Source organism: Quercus lobata, chromosome 11 (assembly GCF_001633185.2).
Source record: "Quercus lobata isolate SW786 chromosome 11, ValleyOak3.0 Primary Assembly, whole genome shotgun sequence".
NCBI lineage: Eukaryota > Viridiplantae > Streptophyta > Magnoliopsida > Fagales > Fagaceae > Quercus > Quercus lobata.
Genome location: NC_044914.1, coordinates 7,181,141 through 7,204,705, shown reverse-complemented (window position 1 = coordinate 7,204,705; position 23,565 = coordinate 7,181,141). Strand labels below are relative to the sequence as shown.

Below are 23,565 nucleotides of genomic sequence, written 5' to 3'. Positions count from 1 at the left end.
TAGTTAACAATTCTCCTCTTAAATTTTGAAATAGAGTAATTTCTTTCCTTTTGTTATGTTTTGGAAATGAGCGATATACCCCTTTATTATCAAATTCTTTGATAAATCCCAACAAAATCTTTTGATTCTTGAAATATTTTATTGTTTAATGTCTAAATCACTCCCAACTAATTGCTAAGTACTTTATCCCTATAATTCATAATCACCCAAACCTTTGAAACCAAGTAATTTTTCCTTTTATGGTTTGAAATGAGCAAAGCTAGCTAGTACCCCCTCTACTATAAATTCTCGGTTAAACCCTAACAAAATCTTTTGATTTGTAAAATATTTCATTGAGTAATGACTAAAACACCACCCCAGAATAATTACTACATCATGAAAATACTCCCATGCCAAACCCAATCAACTTAATAGAGTTAAACTTAATTAAACCAAGTAATCCACACAACCTATCTAAACCCAAACCTCACTTGGTAACTAAACCAGTTGTGAACATGCGTGAGACTCAGGATTTTCTGTTTAGGTTTGCATTTGAGACTGTTTAGGCATCGCATGCAACACATCAATAAGGCTTCTGAAGTAGGCAGCAACATGCTATCTGTTGGTGCTGCATTTGTTGGTAATTATGAACTCATTATTTTTGGGTCCATGTATGATTATGTACTTGATTCTATGTTTAACTATGTTTTTTTTAAAGAAACAAACACACACACACACAAGGGAGAGGGAAAGGGATTCTAATGTTTGACTATGTTGGTCATGTCTTTAATTTGTACCGTAGGGTTCATCACAACCCATAGGTGCTACTGAGGCTTTGACAGCTAATGCACAAACAGTCAAACACAGGTTAGTTAGAGCATTCACAGTAAAACATCTAAAATATTTAGCTTTTAGCAACTTAAAATACTATTTTATCTATTTTAACAGCTCACTTTATAATACACCCTACAGCAAATGTTTTATATTAACATTCAACACATTAAAATAATATGAACAACACAATAAATAATATATCTAACACAATAACTAACAATCACAATCATCAATACATTAAAATACTTTCTTTTTTTAACACTACATTAAAATATATATATATATATATATATATATTTTGTTTTTAAGTTTTGAGCAGCCCATTGTAGCTCAAAGTTAATTTTTTTTAACGTTAGCTGCTTTGCTGCAGCCACAGTTTTGAAGAGTTGGTTGCTAAATTGATTTTTTTGTCAATTTAGCAACTTCACTAGGGATGCTCTTAGCTCACTAAATATATCTAAAAGTTGAAGTATAACATTTATTGTTGCTACGTTCTTGTTGAACCACCTCATCGCCACGTCATTGGCCACATAAATTAGTCTTTTTCATATTTATTTTTTACGTTTAATTTTTTTACAATATTAAATATATTAATATATTGGCTTTTTAAATTCATCTTAGGCGGTTTTAACTTTAAATATTTATTTAATTTAATTTTGATGTTATAATCTATATAATAAATCAATGGAAAATCAAACAAAAATATTGTTAATATATATTCATCTTGGGCGGTTTTAACTTTTCATATTATTTTGTCCCTTCATCTTCCTTTATTTTGGCTCTTCTTATTCCCATCGTCTTACTATAAATTCATCTCTCTCTCCCATTCCATGCATATTTTTCCTATACAAAAAAGGTTATCTCTCTCTCTCTCTCAATTTTTTTTTCATTTTTTGTTGGATTTTTTTTTTTTTAATTTTCCCTGTATCTCTACCTTAGATCGATGAATATTTTTTTTTTAGAATTCTACTTTTTAAAAATTTTCTATAAAAAAAATTCATTGCCCATAGAAGGATCTTTGACTAGAGGTTCATTCCCTTATTGTCCTATTATTAACTTATTCATATGTGTTCCTTGATGCAAGTTGTTGTTGTTGGTTTTTTTTTTTTTTTTTTTTTTATCATTTTATTTATTACAACACTAAATACTTTTAATGAATGGTGTTTGATGTTGATCTGAATTAGGGAAAAATCATATTATAATGTCATATTTTGTGGTGTTATCAGATTTTAGTTTTTTTGGAAAACAACAGGATAATCTGGACAAGTTGATGAAGAATAGTTAGTGTAGCTGAAGACAGTGGTCTTTGTGCAGTTTCTTTTCACTGTTTGTAAATATTATGTTTAATATATTAGTAGCAAATTGTTATATTAACCATCCAATTTTTTTATTTGACTAACCTTTGCTTTTCTTTGAATAAATGACATTATAGAGTACTTCTACTACAACTATTAAGAGTACTTTGTTCACCTTAAAGGATTAAAAAAAAAAAAAAAAGGTAAAGTCTCATAGTTTAACATCTAAATTGATCACTATAAATAAATAAATAAATAAATAAAAATTCTAACTTGCAAAACAACTAATTATTAACTCAAATCAAATCAAACCAATGGGATAAAGAAAAAAAAAATTGTGATCATGAATTGAAATACCAAACTACTTTAATATGCATAAAAGTTGATAAAAATTTACCAAAAAAATAAACAAGTGTGATGTGACAATTAAATCAATAATAACAAAAAGAACCATTAGTAGAAAAAAAAAAGTGGTTGAAACAATAATAAAAAAATGGAGAAATTACACTTTACCACTCTAAACTATAACTCATATTACACTTTGCACCCTAAACTATTTGAATGCACAATTTACACTCTAAACTATAACACTTATTATCCTTTGCCCCTTGATGTTAGTTTTACAGTTATCTTAGATGGAACTTTCATGCATGTGACAAGCACTTGTGTTTTGCTTAAGTGGAACAAAGTTAAAAGACAAAAACACATGTACAAGTACAAGTAAAACTCTCTCCAATCTCCCCATATCAATTGGCTTTATCATAGTTTAGGGTGCAAACTGTGCATTCAAATAGTTTAGGATACAAAGTGTAATCTGAGGTATAGTTTAGGGTGGTAAAGTACAATTTTTTCCGGGAAAAAAAAAAAAAACCCTCGAAAGAGAAACAAAATTGGAGAAAAAGAGTGAGTATTGACCTTTTTTATCGTTGACAACTTGGAAGGAATAGGGGAGAGAGGTGGAAATGAAGTAAGAAGATATTTATATGAAAATTAAGATGAAAGAGGAATGGTACAAGTAGATGAAAGGTTGAACAAAGTGAAACTGTAGGATTTAAGAAGATATAAAGGAAAAAAAATTTAAAAATCTAAAGGGAATCAAATGAAATTTTTAAAAAAAAATATTTATTGGAGGGGATGAAAGATTAAACTAAAAAGAAAATGGTTGAAGAAGAAGAAAAGTTGAACAAAGGAAGAATTGTGAAAAAGAAAAAAAAAAAAAAAAAACAAAAACAAAAAATAAGGAAAGACGCTAAAGATTTAGTGCATAAAGAGCTTTATAAAATTTATTATAAAACTTCCATTATTATAGGGGTGATAGGCCCGGTAGTATATATCTATGTATATATTGGGCTGGGGGCCCAATCTGAGGACATAAGTTGTTCGAGAACGGATAAACACTATCATGGGAGTCCGCATTAGTGAGTGAAAAGGTGAGGTTTGGTCATAAGAGTCCGAGAGGGTGGTCTGAGGAGGAATGCCTCCTCAACTGAGCAAAGCCGAGGTCCAAAGGTGTGGTCTGCTATCCAGGGCAACATTTCGGGAGATTCTATTAATGACGATACGCATCATAGAAGCACAAGACAGAGGGAAGCCATAAAATATTTAAGAAAAAGCTGCTACCACCGCATTGAATGCTCTGTAGCTAACTCTCTGGTCACATTAATGAGGAAGTGATACTAGAATAGTAATTTTCAGCCTTACAGCTACTCCTAAAGACTTCAAGAAGGTGCTGATGGGACAAGGATCAACACCAGCGATCTAATCTACACATGGAAGGTGGAGATAAAAAAAAGAAGAGAGTATAAAACAGAAAGAAGACCTTGAGGGGAGGGGATCGGAGAATTAAGAGAAAAACACTGTAAGAACAAGAGCTGTGCTTGTAATCAAATTCAAGAGATATATATAAGAACTGATCTCCTCGGATTGTACTGAGGACGATTTTCTTTAGATAAAACCAGTCTATCTTTACTTTATTGTCATCTGGATCCATTATAATTGTTACCCAACTCATTAGAACCTAATTTTCTAATCCACTCTCTACAAATTCATTGTATTAGGCTCTTTGGGCCTAGATCCTTTTACCTTTTAAGCTTAGGAACCAAAAATTGTGACCTTACAATTATATATAGTATAGATATGTTAGACATTGTTTTTGGCTTTAAAATTTTCACTGATTTCATGATTTAGTTATAAACATCTAAATTAATGTAGATAAATATGCAAAGGAAAAATTATATGTAATTTTAAAATAGCCCAAGATGAATGTGTAAAGTCAATAATCTATTTATATATTTTTTGTAAAAAAAAAATATAAATTAAAGTAGATGAATATGTAGAAGCAAAATTATATGTAATGTTAGAACTGTCTAAGATGAATGTGTAAAGTCAATAATCTACTTATATATTTTTTGTAAAAAAATAGGAATAAAAAATAAATAAGAAAAATAATAATTATGTGGCCAATGACGTGGTGATGAGGTGGCACAATAGGAGCTCAGTAGTAATAAATGTCACGCTTAAGATTTTAGATGTATAAATCTTGTAGGTACTACTGAGGCTATGACAACTAATGCACAAACAGTCAAACATGGGTTAGTTAGCTCACTAAATATATTTAAAAGTTGAAGCATAACATTTATTATTTCTATGCTCCTATTGAGCCACCTCATCACCACATCATTGGCCACATAATTAGTCTTTTTAATATTCATTTTTTACGTTTAATTTTTTTACAATATTAAATATATAAATATATTAGCTTTATAAATTCATCTAAGGTGGTTTTAACTTTAAATATTCATCTATTTTAATTTTGATATTATAATTTATATAATAAATCAATGAAAAATCAAACAAAAGTATTGTTAATATATATTCATCTTGGGCGGTTTGAATTTTACATATTATTTTGCCCCTTCATCTTTCTTTATTTTGGCTCTTCTTATTCCTATCATCTTACTATAAATTTTCCACTTTCTCCCATTCTATACATATTTTTCCCATACAAAAAAAGTTCTCTCTCTCTCTCTCTCTCTATTTTTTTTTTCATTTTTTATTGATTTTTTTAATTTTCTCTGTATATCTACCTTAGATTGATGAATATATATTTTTTTTAGAATTCTACTTTTAAAATATTTTCTATAAAAAAAATATATTCACTGTCCAAAGGAGGATCTCTGACTAGAGGTTTGTTCCCTTATTATCCTATTATTAACTAATTCATATATGTTCCTTGATGCAAATATATATATATATATATATATATTTTATCATTTTATTTACAACACTAAATACTTTTAATGAATAGTGTTTGATGTTGATCTAAATTGGGGAAAAAATATATTATAATATGTCATATTTTTGTGTTGTTATCATATTTTAGTTTATTTGGAAAACAACAGGACAATCTAGACAAACTAATGAAGAACAGTTAGTGTAGCCGAAAACAATGGTTTTTGTGCAGTTTCTTTTCACTGTTTGTAAATATTATGTTTAATATATTAGCGGCAAATTGTTATATTAACCATACTATTATTTTTTGTTTGACTAACCTTAGCTTTTCTCTTAATAAATGGTATTATAGAGTACTCCTAGTACAACTATTAAGAGTATTTTGTCCACCTCAAAGGACTAAAAAATAATAAAAAATTAGTTAAGTCTCATAGTTTAACATCTAAATTTATTACTATAAAAAAAAATCAAATTCTAACTTGTAAAACAACTAATTATTAACCCAAATCAAATCAAACCAATAGGATAAAGAAAAAGAATTTGTGATCAGGAATTGGAATACCAAACTACCTTAATATGCATAAAAGTTGATCCAAATTTACCAAAAAAAAAAAAAAAAAATCCACCAAATGAGAAACAAAATTGGAGAAAGAGAGTGTGTACTGACATTTTTTATCATGACCAACTTGGAAGGAATAGAGGAGAGAGGTGGAAATGAAGTAAGAAGAAATTTATATGAAAATTAAGATGAAAGAGGAAGGGTAGAAGTAGATGAAAGGTTGAACAAAGTGAAACTGTAGAATTTGAAAAGATATAAAGGAAAAAAATTTAAAATCTAAAGGGAATCAAATGAAAATTTTAAAGATAAATATTTCTTGGAGGGGATGAAAGATTAAACTAAAAAGACAATAGTTGAAGAAGATGAAAAGTTGAACAAACGAAGAATTGCAAAAAAAAAAAACAAAAACAAAACAAAAAATAAGGAAAGATGCTAAAGATGTAGTGCATAAAGTGCTTTATAAAATTTATTACAAAATTCCATTATTATATATAGTATAGATATGTATAGACATTATTTTTGGTTTTAAATTTTTTATTAATTTTATAATTTAGTTATGAACATCTAAATTAAAGTTGATAAATATGTAAATGCAAAATTATATATAATGTTAAACTAGTAAAATCTCTGATGATTATATAAGATATCTGGAGTTCAATCTCTGCCTACACCAATAATTGATTGGTGTCTTGGTCTGATAATAAAAGCTATCATTGAGAGCGGACAACATAGGTTGAAACTCTCTAAAAAAAAAGGTCAATAATCTATTTAAATATTTTTGGTAAAAAAATAGGAATAAATAAGAAATTCTAAATTAAAGTAAATGAATATGTATAGACAAAATTATATGTAATGTTAAAACTATCTAAGATGAATGTGTAAATTTAATAATCTACTTATATATTTTTTGTAAAAAAAATAGGAATAAAAAATAAATAAGAAAGATAATAATTTTGTGGCCAATTATGTGGCAATGAGGTGGCACAACAAGAGTTTAGCAGTAATAAATGCTAAGTTTCAGCTTGAAGATATAAAATTATAATATAGATAGATTACAATGGCAACCCAAGAAAACAACAAAGCAATCCCAAAAAACAACAAAGCAATCCTCAAGTTTTTGTTTTCTTCACGAAGTATAACTAACTCATCTTGATCAACTTTATCCTTATCAATCTTCTCCAGGCGTTCTTGTAGTTCACATATCACTCTTCGTTCATGGGAACACATTTCTTGATCTTCCCATTCGAAGAACCCGCAACTTACATTTTGCTTGATTTTGCCACAACTCCAAAACCTTCTTCCAAAATTCTCATGAGTAGTGAATATTGTTTTCAGTGGAGCTTGGGCTGGACAGTAACAATTTTTTTGATGGCTTACACTAATGTTGCTTGGGTACAAAATTTGTATACCTACAAAACAAAACATTATTTGGACGTATTTCACAAACACCTACCATGCTTATCAAAACAAAGCATTATATATAGAATAAGACAGCAGAATAGTTCAACTTCCAAAAATTTAACTAACTTCTTGTCTACAGAATGCCAGCAAGCCCTCACTGAGTCTGATAGCTTTACAGCTCTCAATTTGAATTAGGCAAATGTTGCACATGGCCCGTGACCATTTTCAGTCAGGGCAAGAATGCATCAATTAGTTGCACTTAATCAGCTGCCAGCCTGAGGTGAATATGAAAATTTAACATAATACTCGGCCACTTACAAATAAGATGCCAAACTAGGACTGGACCGTGCATTTACCTTAGCAAAATCCTTAGAGCAATGTAGCAATGTAACGAGTGAAGCTTGAGAACCTGTTTCTTATGCAGATAATATTCTCAACTTGGCTAATAAGGCTTTACTAGTTATTAAGCTTCTTGTAAGTGATGGTGATGTAAAGGCCTAGACAATTTGCAATGAACACATGCGGGAGAATCTAAAGTTAATTTTTAGTAACACAGAAAATATAGGATGATTGGATAATTGCTTGCGCACGATCAGCAGAAAGAAGAAAAAGATAAATGAATCGACTGGCTTGCTAGCTACTAAGCTGAACAACTAAAAAGAATATAAAATAAAATAGGATTTGGCAGGTATGTAACATAAGGATGTTTAATAAGATCATTACCATTGACTGAAGAGATGCAACTTTCAATTTCCTCAGAAGAGCTGCAAATTGCACTAGGTTCATTTTCATTATAGTCATCACAGTTTCTCCATAAATTGTCAAATTCATCATGGGAACCACCACAACCCTCAAAAGTTATGCGATTACTGCTGCATATTGTTTGGGTGAACATTTTCACATCTTGCTTATATACCAATCTGAGCCCACATTTCCGCACAAACAAGCCTGGCCTAGAGCTCTCAAATACAACCTCAATCTGATTGAATTCACCACTCCGAGCAGTAGCAAACCAATCATCACGAGACAGATGCAATAGCCAAATGTGCCTCGCAACAAGTTTTGTGCTACAGGAAATTTCAGTGGTATAATAACAGTGAGGCATATCACCAAGGGCTATCACACGAGCTTTAAGTCCAAATGTTTCGCCAACGACAAACTCTTCAACAGAAATATGTGAATATGATGCATCCAAAGAAGCGCAGAGTGCGAATCCCATCCACTTACTATTACACCAATTTGGAGGCAGCCCTATGCTTATTGAGTTCCCTGACCTTTGATGAGTTATCCACCACGGCATTTCACATCCAGGAATAATTATCTGAAATGCAATTCCAAATCCGTCCTCTTTCCTTCTGATAGAAGTTTCATATCCAGTTTTTGGACAAAGGAGCCCCTGTACACCCCCAAAATAAAAACACTTGATACTTCATTTATCAATTAAAGAGAGAGAGAGAAGGATTACCTGTAGGTAACGATTCAATATTGTCAATGTCATTCCAACGCTGATTTCATTATATTGAGGCCACTGCGACCAGGGTTGTGACCAACTGCTCTGCCCGGGCAGTGCTGGTGATGGTTCCAGACAAAGGAGCCCCTGTGCACCACACAAAAATTTTAAAAATAAAATAAAATAAATAATTCACCGAAACATTAAGTAAACCACAAAGTAGAAAATAATTCACCAAAAAATAATAGATTGTAAACTTTAAACAAAAGCCACGTTCATAAAATTATATTTTCTTAAACATTAAAAAAATAAAAGGATTAAAAATGACTAAATCCCCCCTTAAAAAATAGAAAAAAAAAAAAGGTAAATCAAAACAACTCCTACCATATTTTCGATTAGTATTTCAGAAGCATCATCATAACACAATAGCCTACTACGATTCTTTTTTGAAGTTAGAATATTCACAATGGTGGTGCTAAAAATTTTAGCACCAATATACCCAATATCAAATGTTTTTTTAACACTTTATTTAAAATAATATAAACAACTCATTAAAATAATAATAAAAAAGAAAAAATTTGAGTTTTTTAATTAAATGAAGAGATATAATTTTAATAAAATATTATATTTTATTTTTAACAACTTGCTATTGTCAACTTATATTTATACTAATCTACTATAATTGCAAAAAAAATTATCTTTAACTTCTCCAATAACACATGATTTTTAAGTTCTTTGTTGGTAAAATTAATAATAATTTTTTTTTTTTGCTAAAATACAATCTTCATTGTGACTGTTTTTATTGTTTTTATTAATTTTTTGGGTTGAATAGATGCTATTTAAATGAAACTAGTTAAACTTATTGAGGAAAAAGTAACCTAAAATTTTGAAAATAGAACACCACTACAAAAATAAAATATATTATAATTATAAAATAAAAAATAAAAATAAATAAATAAATTGGACCCAAGGAACCCGGGCCCCCTGTGGGCCCCCACCTGAAGTGCTGAGACTTTATTACAATCCCCGGAAAGAACAGCGAGATATCCGATGGTCTCGCCGATCAAATCGTTGAATATCAGCCGTTCGATATCCAAATCCACTTCAGACATCTCAATCGGGCAGTTCACCCATCCACTAATGGTATCCGCCATTACTAAGTCCTTTCTCAACACACCACAAATCACCTCAAACAAGTCCTCTGATGCTTCCCTCTTTTGAATCCACTGAAATTCTGACGAAATTTGTTGCAGTGAAGCAGAACTCGTCCATGCATTGGGCTTCCAAGGCGGCAATTGTCTATTTCGGTGAAGAATTTCATTGATTGTATCGAAAAATAGCCTTCTATGGAGTCTTGAAACCTCAGATGTGTCCCTACCTTGCAGATACTGTTGCTTCTCTAGTAATAGGAACATATCAGAATCATATTCCAACAAAGACAAAAACAAAAACAAAAACAAAATAATGTTTCCTTTTAATACTAGGTTGGCTAGATTTTTGTTATTGTTAAAGTTTGAGTATTCACAGTATTGATGCTAAAAATTTAAGCTTTTAGCATTTCAAAAATCTACTTTATCTATTTTACCACCTCACTTTATAATATATCCAATATCAAATGTTCTATTTTTTTTATCACTTCGTTTAAAATAATATAAACAATTCATTAAAATAATAGAGGAATTTGAGTTTTTTAATTAAATGAAGGGACATAATCTTAATAAAATATTGTATTTTATTTCTAACAACTTGCTATTGTCAACGGATATTTATACCAATTTACTATAGTTGCAAAAAATTTAGTTTTAGTTTTTTGAATAACACATGATTTTTTAGTCCTTTGTTGGTAAAATTAATAGTTTTTTTTTTCTAAAATACAATCATCATTGTGACTGTTTTTTTTATTTTTGTTAATTTTTTGGGTTAAATAAATGCTATTTGAATGAAGGTAATTAGACTTATTGAGGAGAAAATGACACAGAGATTTTGAAAGTGAAGTCCAACTACAAAAATAAAATATATTATAATTATATATATTAAAAAATAAAATTGAACCCAGAGGCCTGGGCCCCTTTGGGCCCCACCTGAATCCGTCCCTGCAGTGGGAATGGTTCTAGGGAATAAAAATCTTCAAACTTATATATCTCAAATGGTTTGACACAGAATGAAGCAGTGTTTCAAATTCACCGTCTAATGGCAGTCACAATGCTGGTGGTGATTGAGTTTCAAGAATATTTAATGAAAGCCTTGGAAGTGACTTAAGTCTTGATGATTTAATTACAGGTAAGAGTTTCAATTATAAGTGATTGAAGAGCTAGTGATACTTCTAGGGAAGTACAATTTTCAGCAGTTATATACGTAATATGTGAGAAAATTCAAGATATTTTTCATTTAGCAAATCTCATAAATTATTTAGAGAAAGTAACAAAAATTGTTTCTTTATATCTTAAAGAAAGAGAGCGACCTGATTCAAAAGCCCGCTTAGTGATCGGGTAATCAACCGCCTGCAATTGTCTCCATGAGTTGCACGAAAAAATCTGATAATGCTTTCAGGGATGGTATCAGATAGATTTATGGTTGGATACAATCCGGAAGAGCTTGGGGAAAGTGACCGACACCTCACAGAAACATTTCTGTATAAAGGCTGTCTAAATGCAATTCGACTCCAATCATGTTCCAAACACTTTATATTCCAAAGGTGCTCTGGCAGGTAGGTAAGTTTTGAGCATCCGACAACAACAAGTTTTTCAAGTGAACTCAAACTATCCATGTTACGTGGAAGACGTGTGAGATATTGACAATCCCTTAGACTCAATAAAGTAAGGGCAGTCAAACACTCGATTGATGAGGGTAGTTTTTCAATAGTAGTCTTATCCAAATGAAGTTCTGATAGGCTTCTCATTATTCCCTTAAATTCCAGAATCTTCCTGATTTTTGAGCAACCGCAGAGTTTAAGAATTTTAAGTGACTCCATTTCACTAGACATGCTGGGCAGATCAATAAGAGAGACACAGTATTCTAGATCTAAACTAATGAGCCTACTGAGTTGCCCAATAGATGGGTGGATCTCAACCAAATTATTGCACCAACTAAGATGTAATCTCTCAAGTCTTGGAACTCCTCTGAAGTCAGGTGTCTCAATAAGGTCCTTGGAATATCTAAGATCCATGCATTTCAAATTGTCCAAATACTGTTCAACCCCCAAAAAAAAAAAAAACAAATCCTCCCATTAGATAGAGAATTTATATTTTAGTGAGATAAATAATTTTTTAAAATTAAGGAAATTTTATTAATGAAAGGAGGAAACTCAAATATGCTGTGTAGCCACTCCTAAGAAAGAAAAATACTAAATAATAGAAAGACAATAAAAAGAATAAAACAAAATTACCTTTACTCCTTTCCATAGATATTTCATTTTGCTATCATGTAAACAAAGTTCCACAAGCTCTTTTGGTTGGAAATTGGATGGCAAACATTCTGAAGGATACCCAATCCATTGAAGAAATCTCAGGTTGTTAGAAACATGATTCAGACCATTGGGGATGTGCACATTGTGAATTATAAGCAATCTAAGATCACACATCTTTGAAAAAGCTTCAGAAAAGGTTTCAAAGTTCCAGTCTTGTCTTTCCCGTTCATAACGATTTAGGACTATGGCTTGAAGTGCTCCTGCTGCCTAAAAATCAATAGCAAAGGATAGGTAAATTAATTATACAATAAAAGATAAGAATAATTGAATACTCAAGTTTTAAATTGAGTCAAAAGGAGATCAAAATATCAACTCAGTTTTCCATACAAATTTTAAAAGCTCATATAAGAACAAATTATCCTTGGATATAATCCGGAATATCCTCTGACCAAACATTGTCTATTCTAAGAACCTAGATAATTACTTTTCTCTTATTAAAAAAAAAAAAAAGTTTACTTTTCTATTGGATAATTTTTTTAAAAGAACAATTAAGAACAAAATTATGTTATTATTATACCTACTTAATCTTGGTTGCTGAAATTGAATTCTAGCTTTGTCATTGTTCTTACCGTATCTTTCTTCAATACATGAAGCAAATCTTCAAAAGACCACAATCTGCTACGCTTTTCAGGCTTTTTATGTGATTCTAGGACAATTTGTCTGCCCATTTCTTGTAATAAATCATGCATCCACAATCTCTCATTTTCTATGGTTATGAGACATCTTTCCATCAGAACCTTTACACCAATTCTCGCATCAAAACCACGATACTTTAATAACTCTATTACTCGACCTTCAGTCTTTCCTCTAAAGAAACATGCAATATCCAAAAATATCTCCTTAGACACTTCATCTAGTCCATCATAACTTACTTTAAGAATATGAAATATTTCTTTGTGAGGATTTTTTTTTAAATTGACCAATGCTCTTTGCCATTGTTCCATTGTTCTTCCAAACAAGGAGGAACCCAAAGTAACAAGAGCTAATGGAAGACCACCAGCATAGTGTATAGTATCCTGGGAGAGTTGCTTATAATCTTCTTTGGGGTTTTCATTTTTAAAGGCTTTCAAACAAAAAAGTTTTAAAGCATCCTCTCTTTTCAATACATTAGGCTCATATATGTTATGCACACCATGTTGGACCAACAAACGTTTATTTCTAGTTGTTATAATGATCCAACTACCCAATCCAAACCAGCCATCCTCCGCTGCCAACTTTTCTAATTGGTCTAATTGATTAACATCATCAAGAACAAGTAGAACTTTTTTACGACATAGCCTATTCTTGATCATGTCAACTGCACGATCAACATTCCATATCTTGCTATTTCTTTCCTCCAAAATTTCTTCAAGAAGTTGTCGTTGTAGTGAAATCAAATCACCTTTTTCTGAAACTTCCCTAATGTTAGCAATAAAGCTAAAACCTTCAAAATGTTTAGAGAACCTATCATAAACAGCTCTAGCAAGAGTTGTCTTTCCGAGCCCCCCCATGCCACAAATGCCTATCATACAAACCTCATTCGCAAGACCAAAATACGAAGTGAACAATTTCTCCACTGAAGAATTTATTCCTACCAAGTCTTTGGTAAAGCTTGAGGATTTTGGATTTAACTTATGCGAAATCACTTCCACGAGGTGCTCGATAAATTCTGCCTCATGCCTGTGGAGAAGATAGAACAACAATTACGTGATGGAACAAATCTATCATAAATCCATTGGGGAGGAAGAAGAATATTAGGTAGTGATACTCTTTCGCAAGCAAATATGAGTTTATTAGCTCAAAGCAACAAGTATAAAACTACCCAGAGAAGAAATGTACAAGTCAAATGAACAGATTGGGAGCTATAGTTTTTTGTTGTATTTATTTATAACAGATCCATACAGTTTTGTTAATTAATTACTTATAAAGCATACAATTATCGTTCTTGCGCAAGACATGTGGGTCTTCCCAATCATAGAACCGAAAAAAATATGAAAATTAGCAAAAGAGGCAGAGAAAGTAAGTGATCAACCACTACCATTTCTTAGCTTAGCAATGATATTAGCCCGCTAAATCCAAAATCAATTTGGGTTAGAGATATATTGATTGACCAAAAAAAAAAAAAAAATTAGGTGTCTTACTTCATGCTTGATCGCTGAGAGTAACTTCATTGGAATGTTTAAAAGTTAAACATGCTAAATATAAAAATCCATGACCTTTTAAGATTGCTTAAGAACAAAAGAATAAAAATCTTTCGTCCTAAATTGCCATTGTACCAGGTTCAAACTTAGGATGATCTGCTCTAACATCCTATTAAAGTGTTCCACTTTATACTATACCAATTACATCTTGTTGCATGCCTATTTTTTCCTTTCTAAAGTAACCAAAGCTTTAAAAGGATGGGTGGGCACAAGAACACATGGTATAATATAATTGGCACATAAAGTAGAACGCTGTTGATTTTTGTTCCAAGGGAAATTATGCAATACTCTTAGAATATAATAATGTTGTACTCCTTCTTTCAGATAAATGTTGGATCTCACTATTTAAATTCATGATAAAATCCACTATTTAAATTCACCATACTCTAAGAAAGTTGAATAATTTTCTTCCAAAATATTACTATCAATGGCTTACACAAATTTAGCAGTGTAGACAGCCAAAAAGCTGAAAATGTTTTCTAATTGCGTATAGTATGAGTGAAGAGAACGTAATGATCTCTAAAAATAAAATAAAAAAAGAATTAGAATATTTTAGCCTTTGTGCTAACACAAAACCTATCTTCTTCCTCCTGAGTCGAGCCCAAATTAAGGCATGCGATTTTCATTGTTGAAGAGAGAGGAAAAAAGAAAAAGAAGAAAAAAAGAAAAAGAAAGAATACTTTAATTAGGTTTGTTTTTACTTCTTTTAAGTGAAGGTATTCTTTGAATTTATATATCGGTGGATTAATATTAATTATAAACTACTACCCGTTCTACTTCTTCAAAATTATGTAAACATTTTTCTACTAAATAAAATTATGTAAACAATTGGTTTATGAATAATACGGTTAAACGTGCTTCAAGGATTTTATTTAACCCAAACAATGATTGAGCCAAAACTACATCTTTCTGAAAACAACTAGCGGCACAGGTTGTTGGAACACCGTCTTTGGCCACCAGACCGCCAGCACAGATTGTCGGCATGGTAGTTCTGAGCACCATACCGGTGACCTAGCCACCAAATGGGAGAGGGGGAGTCACTATGTGTTTTTGTAAAATGTTTTACCAAGTTTTTAAAGGTAAAAAATTTTACAACTTTTTATAAAAGATTTACAATCAATGAAAAATATTTTACAAGTTTGATCACATTTTACATGCAAACAAACACTTAAAAATAGGAAAACATTTTTAAGAAAATATTTTTCTTCAAAACAAACGGGTGGTAATTTATGGTTGTGCCTCTTAAAGTTTGGACTAGAATGAAACCATTAGAATTCTGTCCAATTTAGAGTTTTTTTCACACTTGTGATATGAGCAATTTTATGGTACTAGCTTGACAAAAACACCCTTCACAGATCCAACAACATTCCATTCTTCCAATTTTTTTCCCTTAGAAATTGTCAATCAATTTTCCATATTTTCAAAAAGTGCTTTTGTAGTTGCAATTAGTTTTTTTTTTTTTTTTTTGAAAGCGGTTACAATTAGTTCGTTTGTTAGTTTCAATTAGTTAACTTTAGTGATATTTTCTTGATTTTCCTTGTATATATAAGAGAATTTAGTCATGTAATAACACTCTCTTCAATTTTTGACAACATCAGAGGGAGTTGAATGGCGCTCAACTCCTTGGCATCAAAGCAGTTGAAGAAGACCTTGTACACCTCGGCAATGTTCTGGAGGTAGACCAATGCTGAGTTGGTTTAGTCTTGAGGTTCGACTTTGGGTTTGTTGAGAGAGAGAGAGAGTGTGTAAGATTTTTTTCTTTTTCTTTTTTGATAACATGTGTATGTGAGATTTTAGATTATGAGTTAATAGTTATGGGCTCAATTTTTTTATTATTTGTTGTGATTTTGGATTGATTTTGTTTGGTTTGGGGCTCGACCAATTAGGTGTAAATCGTGTGATGCAATTTCTTATGTTGGTTTACTATGATTCTTAAGAAATTGGTTTAAATTGTTCTTAATTCTCAAGAATTTTGGTTTAAATTGTAATTCTTCTAAAAATTACATATATTGAAAATGATAAATAATATTATTAGATTTATGTGGGATAATTACCCTCTTTTTTAAAAAAGCACACACATAAGAGCTATAAATCTGGTTTAAAACACTAATATTATTATTTTCGTGTGTGTTCTAATAAGTATTACTGTTTACTCACCAAAAAAAAAAAAAAAAACAACATCAATAAATTTATTATTCATAGAAAGTTATGTTCTTTAATCAACTAGGTCCGTCTTATTCATTTCAAAGGTGCTCTTCTTAAAAAAAGAAAAAAAAAGGGTGGGCTCACAGACTATTTGTAAGAGTATCAAGTATCAAACCTCCCAAAATACAACAGAGTTTTAACTAGTATATGTAATATTTCAATCCATTCATATCATGATTGGTTATAATAGCTATTTATATGGGATATGAAAGAATTACTATGGCTTATATATCAATAGAAATAAATTTGTTATAGAAATTACCTATCCTGTAAATGCCAACCAGAGAGATTGGCCACTTCCTTCAAAGCACCTTTCCACGTTTCTACCTTTTTTATGTTCTCTTTATCTTCATATTTATTAAAAGCTTGTCCAAAAGTTCCTGTCTGTTTTCGTACATCAGATGGATCCACATCATAAAAAATTGGCAAAATTGTCAATCCTTTCTCTTCCCTGCATCTAACGATCTCTGCAAGTTCATCTAAGCACCACCTAGAAGATGCATAGTTTTTAGAGAAAATGATAATAGCAAACCTTGATTCCTCTATTGCTTTCAAAAGCTCTGATGAAATGGATTTTCCTCTGTCAAGTCCTTCATCGTCCTTAAAGGTCAGAATGCCCTTCCGTTTCAAAGCAGCCAATAGATGATCCGTAAAATTTCGACGGGTGTCTACACCACTAAAACTAAGAAACACATCGTATTTCCACCAAGATGTCATAGGGGAAGATGGTGACAAGGTTGAGGCTCCTTGGCTGCTCGTGGAAACCTTTAAAAATATACCAGAAAATCTCAAACTATTATAAAATTTGAAAAAGGTACATTCAATTAAAACTGAAGAGAAAAAAACTTCACGTTGAGGATGCATAGTTTTTTGAGGGAATGATGATAACAAACCTTGATTTCTTCTTTTACTCTTTCAAGAGCTCTAACAAAATTGATTTTCCTTCCTCAAGCTCTTTCTTTGTTGTCCAGAAAGTGTCAAACGTAAATCCTTAGCCAAGCAGCAAATACAAGTCCTGCAAAAATTTTTCTAAAACTCTGTCAAGGTGATGAAGAAGAAGAAGATGACGATGACAATGAGGTTCCTTGAGTGTTCATGTAAACTGATGTAAATATACTTGTAAATCTTAAACTATAATATAAATTTAAAAAGTACATTAAATTAAAACTAGAGAAAAATATATATAAAGGAAAGTAAATTAGTAAGAACAAAACAATTTGATGTGGATTTTTAATTTCAAGGACGAAGTGAAAGGAAATAAACAAAACTGATGAATATGTTGGAGAAATGATGACTTACAGATTTGAAATTGAAATCTAAGTAGTAGTGATTGACTGATTGTAATGCTCGAAGCCCTCTTGAAATAAAGCTGGATTTAATTACGATTAGAAAATGGCCTGTTAAATAAAGGAATGGACTGTGTTCTTTTTCCGCGTGTTTGTGTCCACGACTTCATCATTCTCTGTTTTGAGTCAAGTTAACAATTCTTTCTGATTAGTGTTTAGTGGAAGCTGGCGCAAGTTGTAAGCTTCCCTCTTTAAAAAAAAAAAAAAAAAAAACATTCGCATCAAGTTTCTCAAAGAAAAAAAATTTATTTTACTACCTCAAAAACAACTTTATCATTTATATTATACTATTTTACAATATCATATCATTTTACAATGAACTTAACATCTCAACTTTTATTTTATCATACTATACTTTAAAATAATATAAAATAAAATAAAAATAATATAAAAATATTTCCCACTCCTCTCTCTGATCTCTATTTCTCTTAGAACACATTAAAAAAGTATTATTTAATTTTACACTTGTGCTACACTATCATACAAAATTTGTGAGGATACTTTAACACAATTTTTAATTTTTTTGAGTTTACAAGTCCGGATAATGGAAGGTTTTTGAAGTTTTGATGCTAAAACATATCAGCATATATTACTTGTAAGACCCGTTGTTATTAATACCGTTCCATTCCGGCCGGAAAATTTCGTACCAGTCCTTAAACCAGTACGAATCACCCTCTTGTTCCACCTTGGACCAAATTTCGGTTTGTTCCGGCCCGTTCCGGCCATTCCGGCCTGTTTCGGTGAATTTCAGCCGGTAGACATATTTCGGCCGGTACTGAATCTACTGATAAATGCAGAAAAATTTTACCATTTCAAGTTTTAACAGCTATTACCTGAATAAAGCCACCCATCGCAGTTCATCTCACTTCGTTAGTAGCTTCAGCAACTTGGCCTTCTTCAGTTCTTTTCTTCTGCACTTCCTCCTCTCCGTTTTCTTCTTTTCTTTGTACATTTTCTTAGTTGTTCGCCCATTTCTTTACTCAGTTACCCTCCACCTTTTTTCATTGATCTTTATATTTTGGCATATCTGTTCCAATGTTTTGGTTTTGTGAGCCACTCCCCGTGACTAGCATTATAATAATACAATTCAAAAGGAGAGTTAATAGGTTGCAGGCTTTGTGTCTTTTTCATCTTCTGTGATTTTTTTTTTTTGAGCCTAGTAAATATTATTGTTATTATATTTTTAAAAACTTGTTAGTTATTATAATAATAATTATTTATATTAAATATGGGCTTATAACTTTAAGATTCATGGTAATTTTTATAGGTATGACAAAAAATATATATCAAAATGGTAAATATATATTATGATGGTACTTATCAAACAGTACACCAATATTTACTGATATTAACCGGCATCAAGATATTTCGTTCTAATGAACCAACTAAAATAGAATCTGAAACAGTATTCATAAGAATGGTACGACAAATATGAATGCTCTTAACGTGGCAAAAGGGACAAACTTACCGACACATGCAAATCATTATTCTCGCACTTTCTTGATACTAGCTTTCATCCTTTTTTTCAGAAAAAAGAAAAAGAAAATTAAAAAGCTGCAAAGAGTTATGTGCTGTACGCCGATTATTGCTATCCTATCGGTGCACATAACTTATAACTGTTCTGTGAGAGGGTGAAATTGTATTTTCAACACATGATTTGACAATTTTAAGTAAATTGTATTTCTATTTTCACTTTTAGTGCTGTATGATAATCTTTAGTCTATGCTTTATTAATTATTGGCTCGTGTTATGGCTCTCATGATTTTATCCTCGATAGTTTTTTTTTTTTTTTTTTTTAATTAGTGTTATAGTTTAATGATAAAGAATTATGATAAAAAACAAACGTTGTAAATTAAAATCCTATTAAAAAAAAAATGTTTGCATGGTACGCTTTTCATGTACATTTAAATGTTGTTGATGTTTCTTCTTTGCAGGTCTATGTGCGCATTAACTTCGAATTACTGACTTTTTTTACTTGTATTAAAATATGAGTATGCTTGCTATTGCAAGTGCATGATGCATCTCATGTTCAGCACTTGGACCTTGACAAACAGCTCCTCCACCTTTGGCCCTCAACAAAACAGATCTCTTAAACACTCCAAAAGATTAAGATTGCAAGCCTTGCTCCTTTAATTGTTGATCCACCTAGACTCCTCCAAGACCCTTTTCTCAAAATTGATTTGCAAACCCCACCAAATGGGTTTGATAATGTTCAGGTTTGGTATCAAATTGGAGAATGCAGATTCTGATAATGCTCCTGTTGTTTCTTTGTTTGTAAATTCATGGAAATTGTTATTTCTATGGTTATATAGAGTTCCACAAATATATTGAGAATATGAGTTTTCCATTGCATGCTAAACAATATGGCTATTTCTCAATAATTCCATACTTCCAGCCAAACAGTGGAGAATATGTCAATTTCCTTAAAACAGTTTACATTGCAAACTTTTTGTGAAAGAAAATATTTTACATTGAGAAGTCTACCGTTGGCAGTAGCAAATTTTTAGTTTGGAGCTTTTACGCTAATGCTCTAAGTCATTGTCGTCTGTTTAGATAGAATTTATTTTGCTAAAATTGAAAACTGAAAACTAAAAACACTGTAACAAAATAATTTTTAAAGGGCAAAATTTAGGTACAGTATCTTAGGTACAGTACATTAGGTTCCCTATTTAAAATTTTGACATCTGTCCAGTTTAACAATACACACAAACGGCGTTAAAATTTAATTTTTTTTTTCCCTTCTTCCTTCTTTTTCCTATACTGCAACTGCAAGAGAACCCATGGCTTCAGATCTTGGCATTGTAGGATCAGTGCCTTCTGCTGAAGAATAAATAGATATCATCATCAAACGCAAACAACAAAGCCCCAACAAAAAAATAAGGAAGAAAGGGGAAAAAAACAGAAAGCTTTAAGTCCAACGATTCGCCTCTTCTCAAAATTGTCACCTTCTCCATCGCCGGACCGATCTTCGCCACTCTCAGATCGTTCGCAGAGCTCAACGTTTTCAAGACCGATGGCTCCACCGTGGTGACATACCTCTTCTTCTCCTGCCAGACCGCCGGTTTCCGGCTAGATCTAGTGTTAGAATAGTTAAAGTAAGGGTTTCCATAGTTTCTCCGGCAATAAAAAATCGCCGGCTTCTTTATTTTCTCCTTTCTTTTTTATTTTTTTGCTGGAGATTTTTTGTTTGCTTTTTGGTGAGCACCGTGGGAAAGTAGAAAGCATAGCTTTTGATCGGCTGAGATGAGGACAAGTTTATAGCTGATGGACTTCCTTGTTTTCCTTTTTCTTCTCTCAAAAGGAGTACCTCCACTATCTTCATGGTTATTTTTATTATTTTATATGGTTTTAGTTGCAGTGAGCCCGTGACTATTGGATTTATTTGGATTTCCCACAGTAAATTTTGGCTTTTTACTTTATTTGGATTTATTTGGAGTAGAAACCATAGCTCATCTCTTTATTCTTCAGCGGAATCCACAGATCCTACCATTTGAAAGATCTGAAATATGAAGCCGTGGGTTCTCTTGCAAGTGCAGTGCAGGAAAAAGAAAGAAGGGAAAAAAAAAATTAAGTTTTAACGCCGTTTGCTTGGTTTGTTAAACTGGACAGGTGTCAAGATTTTAAGTAGGGAACCTAATGTACTGTACTTAAGGAACTGTACCTAAGTTTTGCCCATTTTTAAATGTGTGAATAGTACTGTGGGACCCATTTTTAATGAAAAAGTTAATAAAAGTGGAGTTTGTAGGACTCGTGAACAGTACAAAAATACACTGTTCACAGAAGACCGGGTCAACAGTTGCGACTAAAATGAGAAAAAAAAAAAGCGAGAAAACGCAGACACAGCAAGTGCTATCCAAACGAACACATATCTCTGGCTTTATCAAAACGTAACCTCCAATCTCTCACAAAACTCCTAAACTCAGTCTCAAGCTACAAAACTCTCAAAATCAAGACCAAAACTTTAAATCTACCTCATAAATAAAAAATAAAAATAAAACAAAAAAAATCCGAACATAATTTCACCTAACCCAAAAAACAAGTACCAAAAAGTCTTCTAAATGCTAAATGATTATGCTAATATAAATGGTAACTAATAAATTAATATGCTTATTGTGCAAATTCATTTAAAAAATATATATATATAATTAAATAAACATACATACTCCAAGTGCAAACAAGTTATTCCCTAGAGAATGGTGCTTATAATAGTGGAAGTGTGTGCCAAGGACAAGTGGTTGTTCAACATTAGTTGCTAGTTCCAAGTTCTGACCTGAGAGAGAGGGAGAGAAAAAGGGATCATAAAACTTTAAAAGTGAAAACGACAACCATTCTTGTGTGAAAGGTTTATTGGACTTTGGAAAATGAGTTGATCGGAAATTAGGAAACTTCAGGGAAGTTTCTTAGTTATAAATATATTTATTTTTTTCTCAAAAAAATATTTATTTATTTATTAAAATTCCTCATTTCTTTTTATACATCTATTTTTCATAATAAATTATAATTAGTAAATTGTTATTAATTCTAATTTAAATTCACAACTTAAATTACTTTTTTTTCACTCGTAACAATAAATAACAACTTACTACATAAGATTTGTTGTTAAAATATTATAGACATAACATTTTTCTTTAATATAACTTTTTTTAGGAAATTCCTTAGTATAACTAATAATTCTTCCATTCTTTTGTTTTTTATTTTTATTTTTTATTCAACACTTCGCTCTAGGATATTAATTTAATTTGAATAAATTACTTTGAAACTCTCTTCACATGTGTTTTCCCCCAAAAATAAAAACAATTAATAATTCACTCATTAATAATCAGTCTAATTGTAGTTCCTTCTTGGCAGTCCTAGAGAAGGAAGTACTCTGCAGTCTGTAGTTTTCTTGTGTCAAAATTTTATTGCTTTCACCAGCACAAGGTGAATATGAAAATTAAAATAATACTCAGGCACTTACAAATAGGATGCCAACCTAGGACTGGGCCATGCATTTACCTTAGCAAAATCCTTAAAGCAATGTAGCAGTTTATTGAGTGAAGCTTGAGAATGTATTTCTTATTCAGATAATATTCTCAACTTGGCTAATAAGGTTTTACTAGTTATTAAGCTTCTTGTAAGTGATGATGATGTAGAGGCTTAGACAATTTGTAATGAACTCAAGCGGGGAAATCTAAAGGTAATTTTTAGGAACACAGAAAATATAGGATGATTGGATAATTGCTTGCGTGTGATCAGCAGAAAGAAGAAAAAGATAAATGAATCGACTGACTTGCTAGCAACTAACAGCTAAAAACTAGAAAGAACATAAAACAAAATAGGATTTGGCATGTAAGTATGTAACATAAGATCATTACCATTGACTGAGGAGATGTAACTTTCAATTTCCTCAGAAGAGCTGCAAATTGCACTAGGTTCATTATCGTTATAGTCATCACAGTTTCTCCATCAATTGTCAAATTCATCATGGGAACCATCACGGGAACCATCACAACCCTCAAAAGTTATGCGATTACTGCTGCATATTGTTTGGGTGAACATTTCCACATCTTGCTTATATACCAAACTGAGCCCACATTTCCGCGCATACAAGCCTGGCCTAGTGCTCTCAAATACAACCTT

The 23,565-nt window shown here is 31.3% G+C and overlaps 1 protein-coding gene across 1 annotated transcript; it reads right to left on the bottom strand.

Annotated features, from left to right (window-relative positions):
* Positions 1–6,915: 6,915 nt before the first annotated feature.
* LOC115966333 (TMV resistance protein N-like) lies at positions 6,916–18,991 on the bottom strand. Its single transcript, XM_031085581.1, has 11 exons — positions 18,780–18,991; positions 17,900–18,135; positions 17,494–17,615; positions 16,863–17,365; positions 12,785–13,874; positions 12,135–12,422; positions 11,211–11,936; positions 9,748–10,137; positions 8,765–8,896; positions 8,023–8,695; positions 6,916–7,307 (listed from the first exon to the last, which is right to left on the bottom strand). The coding sequence occupies exons 4-11, from the start codon at positions 17,315–17,317 to the stop codon at positions 6,916–6,918; spliced, it is 4,146 nt and encodes a 1,381-aa protein (XP_030941441.1). The 5' UTR covers positions 17,318–17,365; positions 17,494–17,615; positions 17,900–18,135; positions 18,780–18,991.
* Positions 18,992–23,565: the final 4,574 nt, after the last annotated feature.

Excerpts from the sequence above, each read along its gene's own strand:
- LOC115966333 (XM_031085581.1), bottom strand. The coding sequence starts at position 17,317 with ATGACATCTTGGTGGAAATACGATGTGTTTCTTAGTTTTAGTGGTGTA. Across the intron at positions 12,423-12,784 it reads ATGTATTGAAGAAAGATACG|GCAGCAGGAGCACTTCAAGC; the intron begins GTAAGAACAATG and ends ATTGATTTTTAG. Across the intron at positions 8,696-8,764 it reads TATTGAATCGTTACCTACAG|GGGCTCCTTTGTCCAAAAAC; the intron begins GTAATCCTTCTC and ends GGGGGTGTACAG.